At 42.1% G+C, this 27,366-nt stretch overlaps 1 protein-coding gene across 5 annotated transcripts in view; it reads left to right on the top strand.

Annotated features, from left to right (window-relative positions):
* The window catches only part of LOC137369208 (kinesin-like protein KIF27), a 213,962-nt gene that overhangs the window by 2,091 nt on the left and 184,505 nt on the right, over positions 1 to 27,366 (top strand). For 4 of the 5 annotated variants that reach the window (XM_068030028.1, XM_068030026.1, XM_068030027.1 and 1 more), the window contains exons 2-4: positions 14,722 to 15,114; positions 17,297 to 17,497; positions 25,254 to 26,239. In XM_068030028.1, coding sequence (XP_067886129.1) covers positions 14,811 to 15,114; positions 17,297 to 17,497; positions 25,254 to 26,239 — 1,491 coding nt within the window. In that variant the 5' untranslated portion in view covers positions 14,722 to 14,810. Of the gene's footprint in view, positions 1 to 5,153; positions 5,353 to 14,721; positions 15,115 to 17,296; positions 17,498 to 25,253; positions 26,240 to 27,366 lie in introns of those variants that run through there. The other variant, XM_068030025.1, reaches the window with a different exon arrangement.

The raw sequence follows: 27,366 nt of genomic DNA, 5'->3' as shown, positions 1-27,366 counted from the left end.
TCCTGAAATTCTGACTGCAGGACCTCAATTTTTTTACCTTTTTATGTCATTGTTTCCCATATGGACCATAACGTCTATCTGTTCTGCTCCCCTGCCCCTAAATGTTCTGCACTTTATGATTTATGTATTTGGGGGAACCAAATCCTTTTGCTCCTCCACAGTGCCTAGGCTCTCGCCATTAAGAAAATATTCCAATTTGTATTTCTTGAATCTTAAGTGGATGACCTCACATTTTCCCACATTGAGCTCCCTGCCATAGTTTTGCCACTTCCTTTATCTACGTCCCTGCTTCCATCTACACAACTTAATGCCGTCCACAAGCCTGGATATACATTTCTCTTTCTTCATCCAAGTCATTGATATATATGGTGCAAAGATGAGGCCCTAGTACAAATCAATATGAACATCACATCCTGCCAATCCAAGTACATTCCCTTAATTCCTTCCATCTGCCTTGCACCTCCCAAACAATTACTAATGACAACAAAAAGCTTGCATTTGTATAGCGCCTTTACTGAAGTAAAACCACAAAAGGTGCTTTACAGGAGTGTTATCAAACAAACTTTGACACTGAACCATAGAAGAAGATATTAGGATAAGTGACCAAAGTACAGATTCTTCATTTGTGTGGGAATCATTAAAATCAGTTTTTTAAACCAATTTCCACCAATTAAATTCACTGGGGTTTTTTTTTGAGTGGCAGATTCATAAAACAAAAAAAATTCTCCTATACCTGAGGGGGAAAAAACAAGAACATTTCTTTAATAAAAATAAAAGCAAAATATTGCAAATGCTGGAAATCTGAAATAAAATCAAAAAAGTCTGGAAATACTCAGGAGGTCTGGCAGCATCTGTGGACAGAGAAACAAAGTTAACATTTCAGGTCAGTGACCTTTCATCAGAACTTCTATGTTTTCTTACCAAAAATCATACCCAAAGATGTGCATGCATCACATTTGTGATGTCAGCTCACATGTATGCTGTACGTTCCATGCTAACATCGCAGATGTAACATGCACACATCTCTGAATTTGATTTTTCAACAGGGAAACAAACAAAGGCTACACAATTTGGATTTTTACTTTTGGAGGATTCTAAAAACATAGGAAATAAGAGCTGGAGTAGGCCATTAGTCCTTCGAGTCTGTTCTGCCATTCACTGACTGTGGATGATCTAACTCAACTCTGCCTTCTGGCACTATCCTTTGGTTTCCTTAATATCCAAAAATCTATCAACCTCTGTCTTGAATATATTCGGTAACTGAGCATCCACAGCCCTCTGGAGTGGAGAATTGCAAAGATCCGCAACTGTTTGAGTGAAGAAATTTCTCATCTCAAGCCTTAATGGTCGACCCTTTGTTCTGAGACTGACCCCCTAGTTCTGGACCCCCCACCAGGAAAAACATCCTCCCAGTATCTACTCCATCAAGCCCCTTAAGAATTTTTTATGTTTCAATGAGATCACCTCTCATTCTTATAAATTCCAGGAAATATATGTCTAGTCTACTCAATTTCTCATCGTAGGGCAGTCCCCTCATCCCAGGAATCTGTCGAGTAAACCTTCACTGCATTCCCTCCAAGGCCAGTATACCTTTCCTTAGACAAGGAGACTAAACTGTACAAGTACTCCAGTTGTGATCTCACTAGAGCCCCATACCATCGCAGTAAGGCTGCTTTGCTCTTATACTCCAATCCCTTTGTAATAAAGGATAATGTACCATTTGCTTTTCTAATTGCTTGCTGTGCCTGTATGTTAACTTTATGATGCATGTACAAGCACACCCAGGTCCCTTTGAATACCAACATTTCCCACTCTCTCACCATTTTAATAAATATTTAGCTTTTCTACTTTTCCTTCGAAAGTGCAAAACTTCGCACTTCCCCATATTATATTCCATCTGCGAGGTTTTTGTCCACTCACCCAACCTGTCTATATCTTTTTGCAGCCTCTTTGCTTCCTCCTTACAGCTTACTTTCCCTCTTAATTTTGTATCATCAGCAAACTTGGACACATTACACTCATTCCCCTCATCTAAGCCATTGATGTAGATTGTAAATAACTGAGGCCCAAGACTGATCCTTGAGGTACTCCATTAGTTACAGCCTGCCAACCTGAAAATGACCCATTTGTTCCGACTCTGTTTTCTGTCTGTTTAACCAATCCCCAATCCCAGAAGCCTTAATTTTGCATAATAACCTCTTGTGTGGCACCTTATTGAATGCTTTCTGAAAATCCTAATATACTACATCCACTGGTTGCCCTTTATATCCATCCTACTAGTTATAACCTCAAAAAATTCTTAATGGATTTACTAGCAGAGACCTGCAAAACATTTGCAGTTAAATTCGTATCTTTATTGCAACAGTACTTTAAATACAGGATTTCTAGTTATTCTTTCACCAAAGACTTTAACAAAAGTAAAACGTCTCATTCTGGAAAAAGCTACATAAAGCTGTCCATATGTAAAAGCAGGACTAGGAATATAAACTCAAATTTGGTCAAGAGTCTGGCCTTGTGACTTGTTTATTGTCATTGAATATGAAAGTCTAATTGGGAACAGTTTTCTCCCGAGTTAAAATGGCATGTTTACATCTGATGGGCTCAAAATTATTTGGGGAATAAAGTTCTTGTTTAAGATTTTAATTTTGTAGCATTTTAACTACTACTTCCTTGAGTCCAAGTTTGTGTGGCGGCATGCCCATTGGAATTAGACTGTGTAGAAACAATGAAGAGTGTAGACTGTTATCATCATGTTCCTCTATACAATCAATACTGATGTATTCTTTTAATTCATCCGACAGCTTTTCTAAAAAAAATTCATTCAAATCTAGTGAATTTTCAATTTAGCCCAAAGAATAACTTTCGAATAATCAGTTGGATCAAATAATTGTTCCTGCCGTTGTGCCATGCGTAACCAATTCCATCATCTCATCCACCTCTCCCATGTCATTCGTTCCCTCTTATGCCATCTCCATCCCATTCCTTCCATTCCTCCTGTGCCAGCCCCATCCCAATCCCTCCCATCAATCTCATCCCATCTCTCATGGAAACAATCCCTCTAGCCAGGGTAACTTTGTTGTTGGGTGCTCCTTACCTTCCACTTTTGCTTATTTCCACTGACCAACCCCATCACCGCGCCACTCTGCTGCCACTACCACCCATTGGCTGCTGCACGTGAAACACTCACTCCAGTCCTCTGCATGCCACCAAATAAACCAACCAACCGATGCACCTCTTATACTGACCAATCAAATAGTCCGGAGAGACAAAAACTTAGCATTATTATTATAGATTAGCATTTTTCCTACGATTGATGTCAAGCTAACTGGCCTATGGTTCCCTGTCTTCTCTCTCCTTCCTTTCTTGTATAGTGGGATTACGTTTGCTATCTTCCAATCCATGGAGATTGTTCTAGGAGCTAGGGAATTCTGGAAGATTAAAACTAATGCAACCACTATCTGTGTAGCTCCCTCTTTTAAAACTCTAGGATACAGGCCATCCAGTCCAGGGGATTTGTCGACTTTAAGTCCCATTAATTTCTGCAGTACTATTTACTAATAATGATATCCCTAAGTTTCTCATTTCCACTGGACCCTTGGTTCCATGCTATTTCTGGAATTTTTTGTGTCTTCTGCTGTGAAGACAGGTACAACATATTCATTTAATGCCTCTGTTCTTTCCTTATTCCCCAATAGAATTTCTCCTGTCTCTACCTGTAAGGGACCCACTTTTACAATCTGTTTTCTGTCTCTTGCTAGTTTACTCTCATTCTATTTTCCATCTCTTTATCTTTTGCTGAATTCTAAAATCCTTCCAATCCTCCGGTTTGCTGCTTCCTTTTGCAACATTATAAGCTTCTTCCTTTAATCTTGCACATTACATATTGGGAGGAACTTGTAAAGAAAGACAGATACCAAGATGGCCAGATCACAGTTTAATGACCATCATGCATTCGGCATGCTCATAACACAGGGATACATTACACTGCTTCCCCCTTTTTAAAAAAAAAAAAGATACTATTTGCAGGTACATCTACGAAAGATGATGGACATGCAGCAAACAATCCACTTAGCTGGGGTGTCTTCTCTTGGTGCACCTTTGCTGATGGTTGTGAAGGCCAATCCTTGAGAGGCAGGTTCTGCCTCAAGTGCTGCACATGAAGCTGACAAGTGACACTGAGTTGTTGTTTTTGGTGCCTGTTGCCAAGCTGTTGTTACAACTGGTCGTCGTGGTAGTGCACACCAGTCCACAGGATGTGTTGCCATTTTTCTCTTTCACCAGCTAGTGACTCCCAATTGCAATAGTCGACATTTAGGGCCTTCATGTGATGCTTGCATGCATCCTTGAAGCGGAGCTTTGAGCACCCTACTGGTCATCTGGTTCCGGCTACCTCACCATACCTCCTTGGGTATGCGATCATCTTCCATCCTGTGGACGTGTCCGATCCACCGAAGCCGCCTCTGTTTGATTAGTGCCAACACACTTGGGAGCGCTGCCTTTGAGCTGACTGCCACATTTGTGATTTTGTTCTGCCAGGATATACTCATAATGTGCCGCAGACAGAAAAGATGGAAATTATTGAGATTCTTTTCCTGGTAGCAGTAAGTCACTCATGTTTGACAGGCAAGGTGTTTAGAACACAGACCTTGTAAACCATCAGCTTGGTCTTATTGGTCAGCTTGGTGTTATCCCATGCACATTTCGCAAATCGGACAAAGGTGGTAGCTGCTTTCCCTATGCGTATATCGAGCTCTGCATCCAGGGACAGATTGTCTGTCACTGTGGACCCAAGGTAGCAGAATTTGCTAATCACTTTCAGTGGGGCGGTATTTAGTGTGATCAGGTGTGGAGATGCAACACATTGTCCCCAAATCACGGTTTTCTTGATACTTATAGTGAAGTAGAACAAGGTAGGCATGGGAGAGACAGCCCATGAGTCTTTGTAGCTGCGTTTCCTTGTGAGCGTCAAGCGCAGCATGATCAACATAGAGGAGTTCTCTGATCAGGACGTGATGTGTTTTTGTCTTCGCTTTCAGCCTTGATAGATTGTAGAGCTTGCCATCTGACTTAGTGTGCAAGTGGACTCCTTCCATATCTGCATGGAAGGCAAAGGTCAGGAGCATGGAGAAGAAGGTGCCAAACAGAGTGCGAGCTGGGACACAACCCTGTTTCGCTCCATTCTTCACTCCAAAACTGTCAGAAGTGGAGCCATCGAACTGTACAGTGCAGTGCATGTTGTCATGGAAGGAGCGGATGAGGCCGAGGAGCTTCGGTGGACAGCCAATTTTTCTCAAAATCTTGTCGAGCCCTTCTCTGCTGACGGTGTCAAATGTCTTGTTGCGATCTACGAAAGTAAGTAAAGGTTATACTCTATTTCCTACACTTCTCTTGTAGTTGACGTATGGAGAAGATCATATCCACAGTAGATCTGGCGGCACGGAAATCGCATTGTGCTTCCGGGTACACTCGGTCTGCAAGTAAATGGAGTCTTTTAAGTATGACTGTAGCAAAGGCCTTCCCCATGATGCTAAGGAGTGAGATGGCCCTGTAGTTATTACAGTCTCCTGTGTCACCTTTTGTTTTTGGATAGTGTGATTATTTTGGTGTCACGCATCTCCTGTGGGACAGAACCTAATTTCCAGCAGCGAAGAAGAAGGTCATTAAGGTGTGGCTATAGATGGCACTTTCCATGCTTGAGCAGTTCAGTTGGTATTCTGTCCTTGGCTGGTGCCCTTCTGTTTGCTAGACGGTCTATGGCCTTCTCAAGCTCCAGTGATGAGTGTTCTTCACCACCTAATTCATCCATGACAGGAAGTTGCGGGAGAGCATCGAGCGCAGACTGGGAGATATCCAACTCTCAGGAGTACAGTTCACAGTAGTGTTCAGCCCAGCGGGACATCCATTTACTTCTGTAGGTGAGCATTTCACCATCTGCGGACTTCAGGAGAGCAGCTTTGGTGATGGCAGGACCCAAGTGCCCTCTTGATCGCTTCGTACATAGCTCGTAGATTTCCTTTGTCGCATGCAGTTGGGATTTCTTGACATACCTGATCCAGTGTTTGTTTGTGCAGTATCTCTTTCTCCCCTTTGCATAGCTGCCTTGGTGACTTTCAGCAAAGTGATGGAAGGGACCATCGACAGTGCTATCAGGTGACACTTGCGCAGCAATAACCTGCTCACTGATGCACAGCTTGGGTTCCACCAGGGCCTCTCAGCTCCTGACCTCATTACAGCCTTGGTCTAAACATGGACAAAAGAGCTGAACTCCAGAGGTGAGGTGAGAGTGACTGCCTTTGACATCAAGGCAGCATTTGACTGAGTATGGCATCAAGGAGCCCTAACAAATGAAACTTGGAAGCATTGTGAGCTGTGAGGAGGATAGTGTAGAACTCCAAAAGGACATCACAAACCACTGACCACCTCCAGGCGCGTATCCATTGTCTCTCGAGATAAGGAGGCCAAAGAAAGCCCTAACAAAACTGAAGTCAATGTGATTCAGGTGGAAAACTCTCCACTGGTGGGAGTCATACCTAGCAAAAGGAAGATGGTTGTGGTTGTTGGAGGTCAATCGTCTCAGTCACAGGACATCACTGCAGGAGTTCCTCAGGGTAGTGTCCCAGGCCCAACCATCTTCAGCTGCTTTATCAATGACCTTCTCTCCCTCATAAGATCAGAAGTGGGAATTAGAATTAGAATTAGAACATTACAGCGCAGTACAGGCCCTTCGGCCCTCGATGTTGCGCCGACCTGTGAAACCATCTGACCTACACGATTCCATTTTCATCCATATGTCTATCCAATGACCACTTAAATGCCCTTAAAGTTGGCGAGTCTACCACTGTTGCAGGCAGGGCGTTCCACGCCCCTACTACTCTCTGAGTAAAGAAACTACCTCTCACATCTGTCCTATATCTATCACCCCTCAACATAAAGCTATGTCCCCTCGTGCTTGCCATCACCATCTGAGGAAAAAGAATCTCACTATCCACCCTATCTAACCCTCTGATTATCTTATATGTCTCTATTAAGTCACCTCTCCTCCTCCTTCTCTCCAACGAAAACAACCTCAAGTCCCTCAGCCTTTCATCAGTGTTCATTGTGCATTGATCAATGTTCAGCACCATTGGCAATTCCTCAGATAACGAAGCAGCCTGTGTCCAGATGCAGCAAGACATGGACAACATCCAGGCTTGGGCTGATGTGTGGCATGAAAGTTACTTGCCACTTAAGTGCCAGGCAATGACCATCTCAAACAAGAGAGAATCTAACCATCTCCCCTTGATGTTCAATGGCATTGCCATCGCTGAATCCCCCACTATCAATTTCCTGGGGGTTACCATTGACCAGAAACTGAACCGGACCAGTGACGTAAATCCTGTGGCTACAAGAGCAGGTCAGAAGCTGGGAATTCTGCGGCAAGTAACTCGCCTACCCAATGCCTGTCCACCATCTACAAGGCACAAGTCAGGAGTGTGATGAAATACTCTCCACTTGCCTGGATGGGTGCAGCTCCAACAGCATTCAGAAGCTCGACACCATCCAGGACAAAGCAGCCCACTTGATCGGTATCTCATTCAGCACATCAACATTCACTCCCTTCACCACTGACACAAAGAGGCGGCAGTGTGTACCAGCTACAAGATGCACTGGAACAACTCATCACGACCCCTTCAACAGCACGTTCCAAACCCGCGACCTCTACCACCTAGAAGGATAAGGGCAGCAGATGCATGGGAACACCACCACCTGCAAGTTTGCACACCATCCTGACTTGGAACTACATCGCTGTTCCTTTACCATCGCTGGGTCAAAATCTTGGAACTCCCTGCCTAATGGCACTGTGGGTGTACCTACCCCACATGAACTGCAGTGGTTCAAGAAGGCATCTCACCACCACCTTCTCTGGCAATTAGGGATGGGCAATAAATGCTGGCCTGGCCAGTGATGCCCACATCCCATGAATGAATAAAAAAAATGTCATGCAGTGTCTTAGCTGTTGGGTTTATGTAGTGCATCATGTAGGCTTTGTTTTTTGCATCAAAGACAGATATCATCTCAGCTGACTAGGTCAAGTTAGTACCTTCCAACAATTCCTGCAATCGAATCGACCCCAGACTTATAGGCTATATCTTTGCTCTGGACACCAGCCTACGAGGTTGACTGGGGGGCAAACCAAGAAAGGTAACCTTTTGGCTTGGAAGCTGGAATGTGATGACTGTGTCTCCCTGGAGTGAACAGCGACAGACACTCTACAGCAAGTGCACGCAAGACAGTCCTGATTGACCGTGAGCTACACAGACTTGGTGTTGACTTTGCTGCTCTACAAGAAACCAGATGAGCTGACACAGGCTCTATTCGAGAGACTAATTACATCATCTTCTACTGGTATGAAAAGAATGCTGAAGATTGCCGTGAGCATGGTGTAGGCTTCACAGTGAACAATCAGCTGACAGAGTCAATTGAGCCACCAGTAGCAAACTTAGAGCGCCTCATCTCCCTGTAGTTATCATCCGATGGAGGCACAGTCTACATCATATGCGTCTACGCACCAACTCTGAACGCTGGCATCTCTGATGAAGAGCATTTCTATGACTCCCTACCTGACATTCTGAGGAACATCCCAAATGGCAAGAGGCTATTTATTCTGGGTGACTTCAACACACGTGTTGGGGCCAACAGTGATTCATGGACAATGTGCCACGGTTGTCATGGGGTGGGCAAGATCAACGATAATGGACGATGCCTTCTTGAGCTTTGTGGCCTGAATGAACTCTGCATGACCAACACCATCTTCCAGGATAGACATTGCCACAGGGTATCATGGCATCACCCAAGTTCTGGTCATTGGCACCAACTTGACCTCGTCATCATGAGGAGGCGCGATCTGCCCAGTGTTCTTCACTTCTGCATCTACCATAGCGCAGATTGCAACACTGACTACTCTCTTTATCAGCAGCAGAGTGAAATTGCACCCCCAAAAGTTTCTCGGCTCCAAACACGATGGCCCGCCACCTATCAGCATCCCTTGCATAAGCAATGATGCCAAATACCAGCACTTTGCACTGTAGCTAGAATTCTTGCTACCCACCAAAGCACCAATGCTGGCTGGTGTAGCTTCAAAATCACTAAGCTCCATCATTTATGAAGCAGCAAAAGCATCATTTGGTAAAGGCGGGACACGCAACAAGGTTTGAGACCTACAGGTACACTAACTATACAAATTCAGAAACAAACAAATCTTTGAGAATATGCACACTTGGCAAAATAACAACTGACTTTTATTTAGACTTGATTTATAGATATAGTTTAACAACTGGTTTATAAAGTTTTTGTGTGATCTCAGGTTTTGCTGTATCACAGAATTGTTACAGCACAGAAGGCCCATCTTGTCTGCACGGCCCTCTCAATAAGCAATTCATCTCATGCCATTCCCCCGCCTTCTCTCCTTAGCCCTGCACACTCTTCCTTTCAGATAACAGTCTAATTCCCTTTTGAATGTCTCAATAGAACCTGCTTCCACCACGTTCGGGCAGTCAAGTCAGGTTTTGTACTGTTTGGTTTCAGTTCAGGACTTACAGAAGATCTTGTTTCTTTTTCTGTAATTGGATGTCTCAATTCATTCCATCTTCGCTGCCTCCGGAGAATCCTTGGCATCAGGTGGCAGGAACGTATCTCCAACGCAGAAGTCCTCAAGGCGGCCAACATCCCCAGCATATACACCCTACTGAGCCAGCCGCGCTTGAAATGGATTGGCCATATGAGCCGCATGGAAGATGGCAGGATCCCCAAGGACACATCGTACAGCGAGCTCGTCACTGGTATCAGACACACCGGCCGTCCATGTCTCCGCTTTAAAGACGTCTGCAAACGCGACATGAAGTCCTGTGACATTGACCGCAAGTCGTGGGAGTCAGTTGCCAGTGATAGCCAGAGCTGGCGGGGCTAAAGAGTGGCGAGTTGAAGAGAGTTGGCAGGAAAAAAGACAGAAGCGCAAGGGGAGAGCCAATTGTGTAACAGCCCCAACAACCAATTTTATCTACAGCCTGTGGAAGAGTCTGTCACTCTAGAATTGGCCTTTATAGCCACTCCAGGCACTGCTTCACGAACCACTGACCACCTCCAGGCACTTACCCATTGTCTCTCGAGACAAGGAGGCCAAAGAAGGGTACTTCAGACACCAGAAGTCTGAACTGGTTCACACTCTGGCAAAAGCTCACTATCAAGTCGGTCATGCTCAAAGTTTGGATCGTCCCTTGCTGGGATCATGTGATCTATGTGGGCATTTTGAAATGGTCGGGTCAACCATGACTACAATTGTAAAGGAGTTTTTGCTGGCTTATTTCTGCAGTTTTGACAAATGGTACATTTTACTAACCAATGATTCTAGATCACAGTCTAGACCCCAGGCCAATAAACAAAACTTCTGGTTATGGATTTCTTGCTAACTATACCCAGTGTTCCGTATGAAGTTCTACCAGAATCTGGTCTCTCAAAGAACTAGGTACTACCACTCTGTAACCCCACTTAATGCATCCCTGTTCACATGACAATTCGTTATGTTGATTGTGGAACGGTTGCATTGCTTCGTCTGTACATCAGTCAAACTCTGTCCTGGCATTCAAAGTCTGTTCATAGACTCTTTTTAAAAGTAGGTCTTTAAGTTTCAGCTGTAATTTCAGTTGCTGTGATTTGAAACTCCTCCTCTACAACTCTTATTGTGAAGATTGCACCTTCACAGCCTACTTTTGAGTCTTAATGCGGCAAATGCGACAGTGCATCAGCTGTAGCATTCTCCTTTGAATTACGATATTCAGTGTTGTAGTCGTACTGTGAGAGAAGTACATCCCACCACTGCATCCTTAATGTTGCCATTGTTGGTATTGCAGACTTTGGACTTAGAATAGCTGCTCGGGTTTATGATCTGTAATTAGTGCTAAGCTTCTACTCAACAAAAACTAGTAACGTTTTGATTCAGAAGATGATTCCAAGTGCTTCCTTTTAATTCTGCGCTAGTTACGTTCACTCTTGGTCAGGGTACATGACAAGACTGCTATGGGCTTCTTTTCACCATCATCCATGACGTGATTGATCACTGCTCCAAATCCATAGTTTAAAGCGTCACATGCTAGCTTCAGGTCACGATTTTGTCGGAATGAATGAATAATGCATCACCGGACAAGCTTCTCTTGCATGTATCATAAGCATCTTGTGTTTTAGACCATTCCCATTTCACATCTTTCTTCAACAACTCGTGTATTGGAGCTAACACTAATGCAAGCTCAGGCAGAACTTGCGAGTATTATTGGACCATACCTAGAAAAGATCTAAGCTCAGACACCTTTAGGACATTAACTATTGTTTCTATCTTCTCTTTCACTAGCTATAGTCCTTTTTTCATTGATTTTCAATCCAAGGTACACGACCTCCGATTGCATGAAAGCACACGCCTGATTGGTGCTAAATTCAGTGAACCTTCCGGAACAGATGCGGGGCGGCACAGTGGTGCAGTGATTAGCACCACAGCCTCACAGCTCCAGCGACCTGGGTTCGGTTCTGGGTACCGCCTGTGCAGAGTTTGCAAGTTCTCCCTGTGACTGCGTGGGTTTCCGCCAGGTGCTCTGGTTTCCTCCCACAGCCAAAGACTTGCAGGTTGATAGGTAAATTGGCCATTGTAAATTGCTCCTAGTGTAGGTAGGTGGAAGGAGAATTGAGGGAAGGTGGGAATATGGGATTAATGTAGGATTAGTATAAATGGGTGGTTGATGGTCAGCACAGACTTGATGGACCAAAGGGCCTGTTTCAGTGCTGTATCTCTCTATGACTCAGCATTGATTTCTCTTGACGTTGGGACCTCCGCTGCAAGGTTCAAGATCCCTCCCTTATATATTCATTCTGGCGACGTTAACTGACCCATTCTGAAACTTTACCATCTAATTGCTGCCACTTGCTAGGCTTTCCCCGATAGCACTTTTATTCTTTGGCATCTTCATGAGCTGCGTGGAAAGCTTTCTCCAATCTCTGACATTTTTCTCTGATACTTTGAATTCTCTTGCTGCCGCACAATTATTTGCCTTCTCTGCACACGCAACGACTTTTAGTTTAAACTGCATTGTGTATTTATTATACTTTCTTGGCGCCATATTGAAAACAACTTTCAGGTATTTATACTAGTGCGTGATTAGAATGTTCTGTCTGGGCTCTGAAAGTTAAGATTGACTTTGACTTTTACACAAGATTTAAGAAAAATTCAAGATTTTTCGCCTTAAAGTCATGGGTCGACTTTTACATGAGTATATACGGTAGTAATGTTTTATTTTCTAGTTGGGTCTGTATGGAACAAGGACAACTGTGTACTACACAGTTACCACTCCAATAATTCCCTGAAGGGTGAAGTCATCAATCAAAGACAGACTCTGGTCGCATATTATTTGAAATATTGCTGTACGCTAGCTTAATGGAGACATTAATCTGCTTATTTTAAGTTTGGAGAAATGTCCACATGGCTCGCAGTTGTATCTGCTTGTACCCAAGCAAATAGGGTCCTGTAACCATCTAGAAACACATTAAATTACATGGAAATTGCACGTGGAAACAGGCCATTTGGTCTGACAAGCCTATCTTGGTGGTTATCTTCCCTATGTGGTTACACCGTACCCTGAACGTATGCCCGATTATTCTTTTTCCTTCAATCACCTATCCAACCTATTCTTAAATGCTGACATGGGGCAGGATTTTCCCTGCAGGCTTCTGAACCCTGCCATCAGGCTCAAATAGGGTCAGAAGCCAGCACCGTGTGGGAAGCAATGTGATGTTCCCCAATTAATGGCCAGAGGGCGGGCTTGCCGTCCAATTAAGGATGGAAGTCGAGCTTTCTGGTTCTCTAGCTTTATCAGAGGCCTTTCAGCTTGAAAGCAGCAGCAGCATGCAAAGGAAGGTAAGTAAGAGAGAGCAGAATTCAAAATGGAGGTGCCCCCACTCCAACTTTTTTAAAATTTAAATTAAAAATTACATTTGAAGCCAGGACATTATTGTTGGGGGAGGGGAGAGCCCCTCTACAAGGCGGCCTGCAGCTGCTGCTGCATCCAGGCAGGCAGGGAGGGCCTCTAATCTTGCCCGGAGCGCTGGCCCCACTCCCACCGCGGCCTGCCACCAGGAGGTTGCTTCCAGGCAGCTAAACTGGCCCCTGCCACCTGTGAAAACTTGGAGTCTGACTGGAAAACCCCACTCGGCTCCTTTTAATTGGCCTTAGGTGGTCCTTAACCAGCCTGATTAACTACCCACCGTGTGCAGGTGGGTAGCTCTGCCGCTCCCCCACCCTATCCTGCCTCCATGAAAATGGCCTGGGGGCTGGATGGAGCCGGGGAAGTGGCATGCCAGCTGGTGGTGCGTTTTTTTTTGTGCACGCCCACCTCTGCTCCCAACACAGCCAGGGCTAAAAATCAAGCCCGTGGTCTCTGCTTTGATGGTGCTTCCAGAGCCTCACAACCCTCTGTGTATATTAAAAAAAAAATGCTTTTTGACCTAAATCTCTTCCTGTTCTTTTATCTATGTCTCCTCGTTTTAGACCCCTCAACCACCAGAAATGATTTTGATTCTGTTAGACTTGTCTTCATAATTTTAAACACCTCTATAAGATCACCCCATAATCACTAGAGTAACAAAATTAACCTCAATTTTTCATGTTTTTTTTATTTTTGTTTCCTCATTTCAGCCACCATCCTAGTGAATATACACTGTATATTCTATTGCCTCAATATTTTTCCTATAGTGCAGAGCCCAAAACTGCATAAATATCTCCAACTGTGGTCTTACTAGGGTTTTACGTAGATTCCTTATTACATCTCGACTTTTACATTCTGTACCCCTTGCCTCTGTATTCCATTGGAATTTTTTTTAATGGCTTTTATCTATTTGAGGTGATGCTCTTATTGTTTTCTTAATGCTTAATGTGATGCTTTAATGTATACCGGCTGCCCTATTTCCTGCATTACAACAGTAACTACACTTCAAAAATCACTTCGTTGGTTGTAAAGCACTTTGAGACATCTGGTGGCCATGAAAGGCGCTATGTAAATAAAAGTCTTTATTTCTTTCTTTTGTAGACCTGAATTCTCAAATCCCTCTATTCTGCCACATCATCCAACAAAGTTTAATTATTACCTTCGCTTATCAAAATGTAGCACCTCACACTTGGTGACATTCCACCTGCCCTTTTTTGCCCATTCCACTGTGTTACCAATACCTCCTTGTAGCTTCTTCTGGTTCTCAGAATTATTTACTAAACCTCCTATTTTAGCATCTGCAAATTTGGACACCGTCCCTCTAGCGCTATATTCTAATCATTGATATACAGTAGGTAGATGTGGTTCCAGAACGCTGTGTGACACCAGTACTCACTCCCAGCTACTTTAAGAAACTAACTTTAATTCCAACTTCCTGTTTCTTCCCTCCTAAACAGTTTTTATTCCAATTTGCTTCCCCTCTCCTAATTCCATACTGCTTGATTGTCTCCAGTAGTCTTCTGTGTGATGCCTTGTCAAAGAGTTTCTGAAAGTCCATGTACACCGGATTCACTGTATTTCCCACCCTATCCACCGTATTTGTTGCCTCCTCAAAGATTACAGGTTTTTAAAATGCTGTCTTCCTTTTCCTTCATAAAGGAATTAACGGCTTTATCACAAATTCAAAAAGTTGAAATTCTAACTATATTTTTCTTTTAAGTGTACACACTATGGAACGTGGAAAAAGATAATCTTCAAAAATGGATACGCAAAAGTAAAAGAATTTTATGCACCAAACTTTTTAATCTTATGAATATGGAAGAGATTGCAGTCAAAGTTGCTGTACGGATTCGACCTCTTCTTCCAAAAGAAATCCTCCACAATCATCAAATTTGTGTTCGAGTTGTTCCCAACACACAGCAAGTTGTGATTGGGAAAGATCGTGCTTTTACATTTGATTTTGTATTTGGACAAAAATCATCACAGGAAGATGTATATTCCGCCTGCGTAAAGCCTTTAGTGATATCAGCAATTGAAGGTTATAATGCCACTGTCTTTGCTTATGGACAGACAGGATCTGGAAAAACATATACGATTGGTGGAGGACATATAGGTAAGTGTAAAAAAAAACAGTTTTCTTTGTCCCTCTGCATTGTAACTGTACACTATAATGAATCACATTACTGTGAAATATCTATTTCAGAAGTATTGGCCAATACATAAATGGCACACTACTCTGATGTTAACCTATGTCTTGAATGGGGATGGCTTGGTGCAATCCCAGTGTAATGTGTATGAGTACCAAAACTTCTTACCTACCAACGTTTTCAGTCTTTGCTGTGCATCTATCATCAGCCAAGAGCTTTCTCAGAGGTAGAGAGAGTCACCTTGGACTGTCCTATGCACAAGGGGAACAGATAGGGTAGAGAGAGAGAGAGAGAAACTATCTCTGCTGGTTTGTGGGTCTAGGACTGGGTGACAGTCTACGAATTAAAGCCAGACCTTTTCAGGAATGAACTTAGGAAACAATTCTTTATGTAAAGGAAGTTTGGAACACTCTCTTCTGCAAACGTCAATTGATGCCAGATCAATTCTTAAATTTAAACCTGAGATCAATAGATTTTTGTTAACTACAGGTATTAAGGGCTATGGGGCGGAAATATGGAGTTGGGTCACAGATCAGTCATTAAATGGCGGAATAGACTCGAGGGGTTAAATGGCCTATTCCTGTTCCTATGTTCCGAATTGCAGTGGTGGTTTCTGGAGAGTCATTGGTAGGGGGTTTGAAGGAGGCTAGGTCTCTTACCTGGGATGTTGGTAGATATGGGAAGCTCTTAAAAGGGACGAGGGAAAAAAGAACTTTTCAACAAAAACATAGATATCTGTGACTTGAAATGCAGTTTGATATTTTCTCACTTTACTAACAAATTAAGTTACTACAAGAAATTGGAACTTTATTTAGTACCATTGGTAGTAGAATTGCTGCTGTAATTTTGTCAGGAAGCATTTGCCAACTATATTTTTGCTTTTATTTTTTATTTTAAGTGAATTCCAAAACATTGCATTCTTGCTACCATGGTAGTCTTGTCACTTTCAATATGGTGGATTAAGCAGACTAGGAGCAACATATTTTGCAGCCTCGTCTTTTTTTTTACAGGCATGTATGGCACAGATGCATTAGACTCTCCATAGCATCCATCGCTCCAGCTAATCTGGGACCAGATGGGATAGAGAGGTTCATGACTTGAAGTCTGATGTTTGATTTGCTGTTAATATGAAAATCTTTGAAAGCCTAGTTAATCTTTAAAACTATTACCAGCTAATACAATACAAACCACAAAAGTGGAAGAAGTAGATTTTTATTAAGAATCAGATCATGGTATCTGATTTTCATTGTAAAATTTATAATCCGATGACAGTTTTGTAAAATATTTGTCTTCAACTTTATGCAGGAATACAACCATAATGGTAGCGCGCGAGGTTATTGAAGGTCCCAGTTGTAAAAGGCAATTCTGTGAATTGGCACTTTTATGCAGGGATTACAGCTTAGGAAATTTCAGGTGTACAACCCATGATTTCCCAGTCTGTCAAATCCTGGCCTGCGCACAGACAATTTACCATAGCGGCTACCTGCAAACATCAGACCATGGAATCACTCTGAAAATGTATGCCCCAAGGGGGAGTTGGTGACGTAGTGGTAATGTCACTGAACTAGTAATCCAGAGGCCCAGGCTAATGCCCTGGGGACATGCGTTCAAATTCCATGGCAGCAGCTGGTGAAATGTCAATTCAATTAATTTAATAAACTCAATTAATTTTAAATATCTGGAATTAAAAGCTAGTCTCAGTAATGGTGCCATGAAAACGATCATCGATTGTCATAAAAACCCATCTGGTTCACTAATGTCCTTTAGGAAAGGAAATCTGCTGTCCTTTCCTGGTCTGGCCTACATGTGACTCCAGATCCACAGCTTCTTAACTGCTTCTGAAATGGCCAAGCAAGCCATCCAATTGTCAAGGGCAATTGGGGATGGGCAACAAATGCTGGCTTTGCCAACGACGCCCACATCCCATGAAAGAATGAAAAAATGGTGAATGATCTCCTGTTGCTCTATGTACATATTGCATCAGCATGTTCACCCTCACTTGCATAACTACAATGGCTGCACCATAAAAGTTATGTATAGTTCAGAAAGGAAGGAATGAATCATCTTACATGGTTTACTGATTAATTACATGCATTATTATGCTAGAAAATTAAAAGATTTATAAGGTTTTTTTTTAATGACCTAAAGCTTCATTTTCTGATGAGTTGAAAGGCATTATTCCACGTGCCATTCATGAGATCTTCCAAAACATCACTGAAAATCACAATATAGACTTTAATGTGAAAGTATCCTACATCGAAGTATACAAAGAAGAACTGAGGGATCTTTTGGAGTTACAGAGCACCAACAAAGACATTCATATCAGAGAAGATGATAAAGGAAACACAGGTAATCCTACTATTTGGTTAAGTAAATCTATCTGGTGAAGTCATTCCATTAATGTATTTTTAATTGCTTTTTCTCCTTCCCATTTTATTTATAAATTATTTTTCCCTCATCTCACTGCTTGCACAATAGGTATTCTAAGTTGAATTTCTTTATGTTTAAGATTCATCAGAAGTTTCCTCGTTTAAAAAAAAAGCTTATTATCAGTTACATTAATGTTAACTTCAATTGTCCATATTAGATATGTCACACTTTTGGTAATTTGTTCTCAGAGTTCATTATTTTTGCATCTTCCATTCACTTGAACATTGCAGGTGGTACTTTAACATCATTGTGATCTAATTGGGCTAGTGGACTTCTACAGTTAACACAATAATGTAAAGGTGTTTCTGTAGTTGGTTCCCAATTGTTTGCCTGTTTTCTTTTATATGAACTTGATTATTGATCTAGACTGGACTTCCCTTTTTAAGATTTCATAAAGGGTTTTCTTAATTTGTTATTGTACCATCACTTCTATCTTGTCTATTCCCTCCTGCTCTACATCAAAAGCCTCTTCCGTATGTGAGTCCTTGTTAATCGAAGTGTGACATTACACACAAAAATATCTGGTGATATAGTGTTGTCCAGGGCCAAACAGAAACCCTTGTTACTATATTTTGCTTACTGGATATGACACACAAGCTTTCTCCTGATCTAGATTTCCGAAACCAGAAGAATAAACACCAACAGACCATTCTGTCAGCTTTAAATTCCAGAACAGGCTTTTTAAAAGTTTTTAATAAAAAAAGCAGTTGCAATAAACGCTGCAGACACTAGCACTACTTTTACCAAACTTTTAACTCGTGATCTTTCCTTGTGCACAGAAATAACAAAATACATCATACTCTCTAACACTACTAATAATACTAAAGCTGTACTAGTATGTACTATAATTCTTAAATATAGGTATTCATGATAGCGCATGCAGCTCCATGAGTACTCTCCTCCATATCAACTGTGGTACAATTATGTAACACATAATTCGCAAGCTGGTACAGAGGGTGGCTCGAACTATCTCTGGCTGAGCATGGGGCTATCCATGACCTCTGGGAACAAAGACACGCTGTGGGACTTCCTTCCACCAGCATAACTGGGTTATAAGTTATTCATCTATTTTCAGTACAAGGGGGATCAGAAAAACAGGACAGATGTCGTTCACCTTGGAGTTTAAAGGTGTAAGGCTGGCCTCCCAGTCTGTCTGGCTCCAGTCAACCAAGGTAACAAGCTGACAATCAACTGGTTTGATAATTATGCTGATAGATATCACAAAGTAGTTCTGGTGACGTTAATACTAATGGTTTCAAAATTAAAAGATAATGTCAATGACGGCAAACGCAATCGTAGTCACATTTGGCTGAGCCACACAAACAACAAACATTAAGGAATCTACTTTAAAAGTTTTTTTAAGAAGGGAGATAGAACAAATCCAGGGAAGAATAGACTAGTTAGCTAATGTTAATGGTAGGAAAGATAATGGAATCTTTACTCAAAGATGTAATAGAAATTATAATCACAGATTTCGAAAGAAAAGTCATATTTTGACCAACCATATTAATTCTTTGACGAAGTAACCAGCAAAGTAGATAAGAGTAATGCACTAGATCTAATAAATTTGGATTTTCAAAAAAACCTTTGATAAGGTACGACATAGTAGACTCATGACTAAGATCAGAGCATGTGGAGTTGGTGGGGGGTGAGTGGTAAGTAGCAGAATAGATAACAACTGGCTACGAAACAGAAACCAAAGTACCGATGCAGGTTAATAAATCAATTTTTTTTTAAAAACATGCACTTGGGCCAATTTCTAGAATTCATAGGGGTAGATCACATTAAGCATTGTTCCAGTGTTGTTCATGAATTAAAAGGGATGAAATAACAACCTTTCAATTTGCACTATGGGTAGGTAGAGCTTTTTAACCACTATTTTAACTGCTGAAAGGATATAGAGGCATTGGAGATGGTGCAAAAATGATTCACAAGGATGAACCTAGACATGAGAGGTCATAACTGTCAGGAAAGATTGAACAGGCTGAGGCTCTTTTCTCCAGAAGAGAAGACTGAAGGGTGACCATATAGAGGTCTTTAAGATAACGAAAGTGTTTGACAGGGTAGACGCGGAGAAAATGTTTCTACTTGTGGATTAGACCAAAACTGGGGACCATAAATATAAGATAGTCACTAATAAATCCAATAGGGAATTCAGGAGAAACTTCTTTACCCAAAGAGTGGTAAGAGTGTGAAGCTTGCTACCAGAAGAAATAGTTGAGATAATGCATTTAAGGGAAAGCTAGATAAGGACATGAGGGACAAAGAAATAGAAGGGTATTGTTACAGACTAGTGGTAAGGGGTGTGGATGGTTCCCACTGTTTACCTCCCAACTGACCGCAATTGTGTTTTGTTTAAAATGAGGAGTTAGCCCCTGAGTGTTTTACCTGCCAAATAAACAGACAGTGACAGGTTTTCTGGTAGGCTTAAAACAGAAGATTAACTATTTATGGAACAACATTCATCCTCCAAAATGTTCACAACCCCTCCTCATGCACACATTCACTCTCACATGCACTCTCAAGAGAAGATAAGTATAAGGTAAAGGGTAAGAGCTCAAGATATAAATGTCTATTGTTTCAGGGACAAAACCTGCGGGATCCTCTCAGAAGGTGAATTTTACGGTTGCAGGGCAGGTTCCTTGTTGGAGTTCATTGAGGAAGTAACGTGCTGTGGATGAAGGGGAACCAGTGGATGTACTGTACTTAGATTTCCAGAAGGCAGTTGATATGGTGCCAGATCAGAGATTATTGCGAAAAATAAAAGCTCATGGTGTCGGGGGTAACATATTTTCATGGATAGTAGATTGGCTAGTTAACAGAAAATGGAGAGTAGGCATAAATGGGTCATTTTCTGGTTGGCAAGATGTAATGAGTGGTGTGCCACAGGGATCAGTGCTAGGGCCTCAACTTTTTGCAATTTTATATAAATGACTTGGATGAAGGGACTGAAGGTTAGGTTGCTAAATTTGTTGATGACACAAAGATAGGTAGAAAACTTGGTTGTGAAGAGGTCATGAGGCTACAAAGGGAGTTACGTCAGTGGGCAAAGATCTGACAAATGGAGTATAATGTGGGAAAATGTAAAATTGTCCATACTGGCAGGAAGAATAAAAAATAAGCATATTATCAAAACGGTGAGAGATTGCAGAGTTCTGAGGTGCAGAGGGATCTGGATGTCCTAGTGAATGAATTGCATAAGGTTAGTATGCAGGTACAACACGTAATTAGGAAAGCTAATAGAATGTTATCGTTTATTGCAAGGGGAATTGAATACAGAAGTAGGGAGGTTATGTTTCAGTTATACCGGGCATTGGTGAAACCACATCTGGAGTACTGTGTACAGCACTGGTCTCCTTATTTAAGGAAGGATGTAAATGCGTTGGAAACAGTTCAGAGAAGGTTTAATAGACTAATACCTGGAAAGGGCGAAAGGTTGGACAGGCTAGACTTGTATCCACTGGAGTTCAGAAGAGTAAGAGGCGACTTGATTGAAACATATAAAATCCTGAGGGGTGGATGTGGAAAGGATGTTTCCTATTGTGGGTCAATCTTGAACTAGGGGTCACTATTTAAAAATAAGGGGTCGCCCATTTAAGACTGAGATGAGGAGAATTTTTTTCTCAGAGGGTTGTGAGTCTTTGGAATTCTCTTCCGCAAAAGGTGGTGGAAACAGAGTCTTTGAATGTTTTTAAGGCAGCGGTAGATAGATTGTTGATGAGCAAGGGTGTGAAAGGTTATTGGGGATAGGCAGGAATGTGGAGTAATCAGCTCAGCCATGAACTTATCGAATGGCGGAGCAGGCTTGAGGGACTGAGGGGCCTATTCCTACTCCTAATTCGTATGTTCGTATGTCTGGTAATTGCTGGGCTGTTGCAGCCTTCTGGCCGTCTTCATTGGGTTGAAGGTGGTGCTGATGGCTTAGTTTAATTCTCACAGGTAGAAGAGTATTTTTACAAAGGCAGTCCCTGTCTTTGCTGTAGCTGGCTTCCAACTTGCCTTAGCAGGGTTCAACTGTGTTGGTTGGAATTGATCTCTCTCAGCCTTGCTGGAATTCAAGTTGGCTTTTTGTTTTTTTTTCCTGTGTGGCTGAGGAGAGACCAGCCTGATCTTGATGTCAGTACAGAACTTCAGACAACTGTTTCCCCAAAACGATTACCTTTTAAAGTGAACTTACAGGTGTTCTGCCCATGTTTTTTTTATTTCCAAAATATACTTATTCATAAAAATCTGTAAAAAAAAAAAAAAAAAAAAATACATTACCAAATAGTTTCAAACAGCACCAAGTCAAAAAATACAAACAGTGCAAAGGTGATCAGTTTCCTTCAATACAATCATGAGTTGCCTCACAACCCTTCCATTTCATTTGTCATGCCAAATACATTTTTATATTTTACAGCACACAAAATTTTCCTGATACAGTTCGAGGGGTTTCCCATGGATCCAGCCCCTCAGTTCAGCTTGGTGGGGGGACCTTACACAGTGGTCTTTCCCAATTGAGCCTTTGCTGCGGCTGCCCCAAGCTTTAGTGCATCCCTCAGCACGTAGTCCTAGACCTTGGAATGTGCCAGTCTGCAACATTCGGTCGTGGACAACTCTTTGCGCTGGAAGACCAGCAAATTTCGGGCAGACCAAAGGGCGTCTTTCACCGAATTGATAGTCCTCCAGCAGCAGTTGATGTTTATCTTGGTGTGCGTCCCTGGGAAAAGCCCGTAGAGCACAGACTCCTGTGTTACAGAGCTGCTTGGGATGAACCTCGACAAAATCCACTTCATCTCTTTCCACACCTGTTTTGCAAAGACACATTCTAGAAGGAGGTGAGCAACCGTCTCTTCTTTACCACAGCCACCGCGAGGGCATTGTGCGGAGGGGGTGAGACTTCAGGCGTGCAGGAAGGATCTGACTGGGAGGGCTCTTCTCACCACCAGCCAAGCTGCATCTTGGTGCTTGTTTGAAAGTTCTGGTGATGAGGCATTCCGCCAAATGACTTTGGCGGTCTGCTCGGGGAACCATCCAACAGGATCCACTGTCTCCTTTTCCCGTAGGGCCTTGAGGACATTCCATGCAGACCACTGCCTGATGGATCGGTGGTCAAAGGTGTTTTTCCGCAGAAACTGCTCCACGAAGGATAGGTGGTACGGCACAGTCCAACTGGATGGAGCATTCCGCGGCAATGCGACCAGGCCCATCCTTCGCAACACCGGGGACAGATAGAACCTCAGCACTTAGTGACACTTGGAGTTTGTGTACTGGAGGTCTACACACAGCTTGATGCAGCCGCACACGAAGGTGGTTATCAGGATGAGGGCCACGTTGGGTACATTTTCCCCGCCCTTATCCAGAGGTTTGAACATCGTGTCACTCCGGACCCGGTCCATTTTCGATCCCCAGTGTGCCCACTTTTTTTTAATTTCCAAAATATACTTTATTCATAAAAATCTGTAAAAAATACATTGCCAAACAGTTTCAAACAACACCAAAAAATACAAACATTGCAAGGGAGATCAGTTTCCTTCAATACAATAAAAGCAAAATACTGCGGATGCTGGAAATCTGAATAAAAACAAGAAATGCTGGAACCACTTAGCAGGTCTGGCAGCATCTGTGAAAAGAGAAGCAGAGTTAACGTTTCGGGTCAGTGACCCTTCTTCAATACAATCATGTGTTGCCTCACAACCCTTCCATTTCATTTGTCATGCCATTAACATTTTTACATTTTACAGCAAATGAAAATTTTTCCGATACAGTTCGAGGGGTTTCCCATGGATCCAGCCCCAGTTCAGCTTGGTGGGGGAACCTTACACTGTGGTTTTTCCCCATTGTCTGCCCATGTTTTTTTTATTTCCAAAATATACTTTATTCATAAAAATCTGTAAAAATTACATTCCCAAACAGTTTAAAACAGCATCAAGTCAAAAAATACAAACAGTGCAAAGGTGATCAGTTTCCTTCTATATAATTATGAGTTGCCTCACAACCCTTCCATTTCACATTTGTCCTGCCAGATACATTTTTACATTATACAGGAGACAGAAATTTTCCCAATACAGTTTGAGGGGTTTCCCATGGATCCAGCCCCTCAGTTCAGCTTGGGGGGGAACTGTGGTCTTTCCCCATTGAGCCTTTGGTGCGGCTGCCCCAAGCTTTAGTGCGTCCCTCAGCACGTAGTCCTGGACCTTGGGATGTGCCAGTCTGCAACAATCGGTGGTGGACAACTCTTTGCGCTGGAAGACCATGTGACTTCAGGTTTCAGTTATTGCTGGGCTGCACAATGGCCTTTTGATGGCCCCATTTTGAGGATATGAGGGGTGTTCGCACTCCATTATAGTGAAGGTTAGTTGGAGATGAAAAGTCTGGGGAAGGCCTTTGTCTTAGTTTGCTTGAGTATAGCTCACATCCATCTGTCTTATTTCCATGCAGACAGAGTTGATTGGTTTTCAGTCTTAGTAGGCATGGATGTGGATTTGAGTGCAAGAGATGCTGAGTGTCATGTGTCTTGTCCTCCATTTTGTTGACAGCACATGTACCAGTCTCTTTACAATTGTTCCAGTTTTTTGTAACTCTTGGTTTGGTTCTGTATTTTCATCACTGTACTGACAGTATCCGGATAGGGTTAGCTGAAAAGGGTTGGGAGGAGGTTGATACGGAGCATAAACACTGGTTGTTCGACCAAATGGCCTGTTTCTGTGCGGACTCGATGTAAGGAACATATGTTTTCTGAAACACAATATCAAATTGACCACGCAGATCTCACACAAGCATTTTTTTAAAATGACCTATTTATGATTTGAATTGCGACCGAAATTCTATTCATTCATGACCAGCAGCCATTTTCTATACAAGCAGCAGCTTTAAGCCCCAGCATGGCACATTGATTTTGTGCGCTAGCCTTTAATTTTGACTAGGATTTATCAGATAAAATGGAACTACAAATCAAAATTACTTCCAGTGTGTAGTCTCACTCAATTGGTGAATCAGTACATCTGATTCTCAACATACTTAAGATTTGCTGCCCGTTAAGTTTAATGGTTGGAAAATCAGGAGCACAACAAATCAGATAAACTTTCTTCTAATTTGTGTTCTTGGTGTTAGAGTCTTGCAAATTTCAGCTATGATGCTTTAATGAATAAAAGCAAAATACTGCAGATGCTGGAAATCTGAAATAAAAACAAAGTGCTGGAAATACTCAGGTCAGGTATCATCTGTGGCGAGAGTAGCAGAGTAACGTTTCAGGTGTGTGACCTTTCATCAGAAAGGTCACACACCTGAAAGGTTACCCTGCTTCTCTCTCCACAGATGCTGCCTAACATGCTTTGCATGAAATTGGATTGCAGAAAATGATGACACATTCAGTTTAATCACTGAGTTGTTTAATATTTGTTTTTCTCTCCCCCTCTCCACCAAAAGCGTGCTCTATACTGTAAATGCAGAAGTCTATTTTAGTGCTTCCACTAATACCTTGGTTGAGATGTGCTAACTTGGTGCAGACCAGGAATCAAACTTCGGAGCTTCTTGATCACTACTTTGCCTACAAGTGCATTCACCCAGTGTTCCACTGGGTGGCTTAATATAAAGTAATATGGAGCTAATTGTACCATCTTTCCCATCACACTGTGCTATTTATCAAAAGACTAATTATCATAAATTTCTTTCCATGTCCCTTTTTTTTTTCTAGTGATCATTGGGGCCAAGGAATGTGCAATTGAGACGCCAGATGAAATGATGAGTCTCTTGGAGGCTGGCAATGCAGCCCGTCACACAGGCACCACACAGATGAATGAGCACTCCAGCCGGTCACATGCCATTTTCACAATGTACCTTAATCAAAAGCAACTTAAAAATGGACAGCAATCAAATACTGATGAGGACAACATTGTAGAAGAATCACAGAGGTCATTTCAACTGATCTCTTCCAAATTTTGCTTTGTTGATCTAGCTGGTTCAGAAAGGGTTACCAAAACAGGGAACACAGGTGAACGATTTAAGGAATCTGTTCAAATAAACAGTGGTCTCCTGGCGCTTGGGAATGTGATCAGTGCTCTTGGAGACCCAAAGAGAAAAAGTATACACATTCCATACAGGGATACTAAGATAACCCGTTTGCTGAAGGACTCTCTTGGAGGGAATGCTAAAACCACAATGATTGCATGCATTAGCCCCTCATCATCTAGTTTCGATGAATCCCTTAACACTTTGAAATATGCCAATAGAGCCAGGGACATAAGAAACAAACCTATTGTAAATTATGACCCAGATTGGGATCGGATAGATGAAATGGAACTACAAATCAAAACACTCCGGGAGGCACTACAGAATCAACAGACAAACCTACTGAGTCGTGCCAGCCAGGTTTCACAAGACTTGTGTCAGGACAAAAAACGGATCCATTCTCTGGAGGAGCAGGTGGCCTGTCTACAAGTGGAAAGCTATCACTATAAACATTGCATTGATGAAGCCTTACATTTCCTCTTGGAATTTAGAGATGCGAATAGTTTGAAAGAAAACCAATGGCAAAAGATGAAGGAGTGGTTCAACATGGTAGAGGAACTGCAGAATGAATTGCCTGACATGTTTGCTGTTGATAGCGGAGTTGGAAGTGGAGGGCAAGATTCTCATCACATTACAATATTTCAATTGAAAAGGGAGTTGAAGAAATGCCAGGTACAGTAATAGCATACTTTAGGTGAGCTTATCTAAACAGTTGTTGTGCAATGTTGAAGCCCAAATGGATGGTATTTGCTCCAGAGTGCTAAGAGAAACTAGGGGGGAGATTTACAGGGATTGTAAATTTTTTTGAATGAGTCATTTGACACTGGATAGATGCTAGTACATTGCAAATGACCAGTATGCTCCCCATAATTCCAAAAGGAGGACCCACCATCCATGGTTAACTAAAAAAGTTAAAGATAGTATTAGAATTGAAGAAAAAGCATATAATTGCGCAAAGATGGGTGGCAGGTCAAACGATTGGAATGAATATAATGAAAAGCAAAGAATGACTAAAAGATTGATGAGGAGGGAAAAATTAGTGTATGAGAGAAAGCTAGCTGGAAATATAAAAACAAACAAGAGTTTCTACAGATATTTACAAAAGTTAACAAAGTGAGCGTCGGTCCTATAGAAAGTGAGTCTGAGGAATTAATAAAGGGAAAATAAGGAGATGGCAGATGAATTGAACAGGTATTTTGCATCGGCCTTCACTATAGAGGGTACAAGTAACATCCCAAAAATGGCTGTAAATCAGGAAATGGAAGGGAGGGAAGAACGCAAGAAAATTACAATCACCAGGGAAGTGGTACCATGCAAATTGTTGGAGCTGCGAATCCTAGAGTCGTAAAATAAGTGGCTAGTGAGATAGTTGATGCATTGGTTTTAATTTTCCAAAATTACCTAGATTCAGGGAAAGTTCCATTAGATTGGAAAATAGCAAATGTAACTCCTTTATTCAAAAAGGGAGAGAAACAGAAAGCAGGAAACTTCAGGACGGTTAGCTTAACATCTATCATAGAGAAAATGTTAGATGCTTATTATTAAAGATGTTATAGCAGCGCACTTAGATCTTTGAAGAAGTAACATGTGCTGTGGATAAAGGGAACTGGTGGATGTACTGTACTTAGATTTCCAGCAGGCATTTGATAAGGTGCCACATCAAGTAAAAGCTCATATTGGCTTGGATAGAAGATTGGCTAGCTAACAGGAAATGGAGAGTAGGCATAAATGGGTCATTTTCTGGTTGGCAAGATGTAATGAGTGCTGTGCCACAGGGATCAGTCTCAACTTTTTAAAAT

The sequence above is a fragment of the Heterodontus francisci genome, chromosome 4, assembly GCF_036365525.1.
Source record: "Heterodontus francisci isolate sHetFra1 chromosome 4, sHetFra1.hap1, whole genome shotgun sequence".
Lineage (NCBI taxonomy): Eukaryota > Metazoa > Chordata > Chondrichthyes > Heterodontiformes > Heterodontidae > Heterodontus > Heterodontus francisci.
The sequence above is the reverse complement of the archived record's forward strand: the minus strand, read 5'-3'. Positions and strand labels throughout refer to the sequence as shown.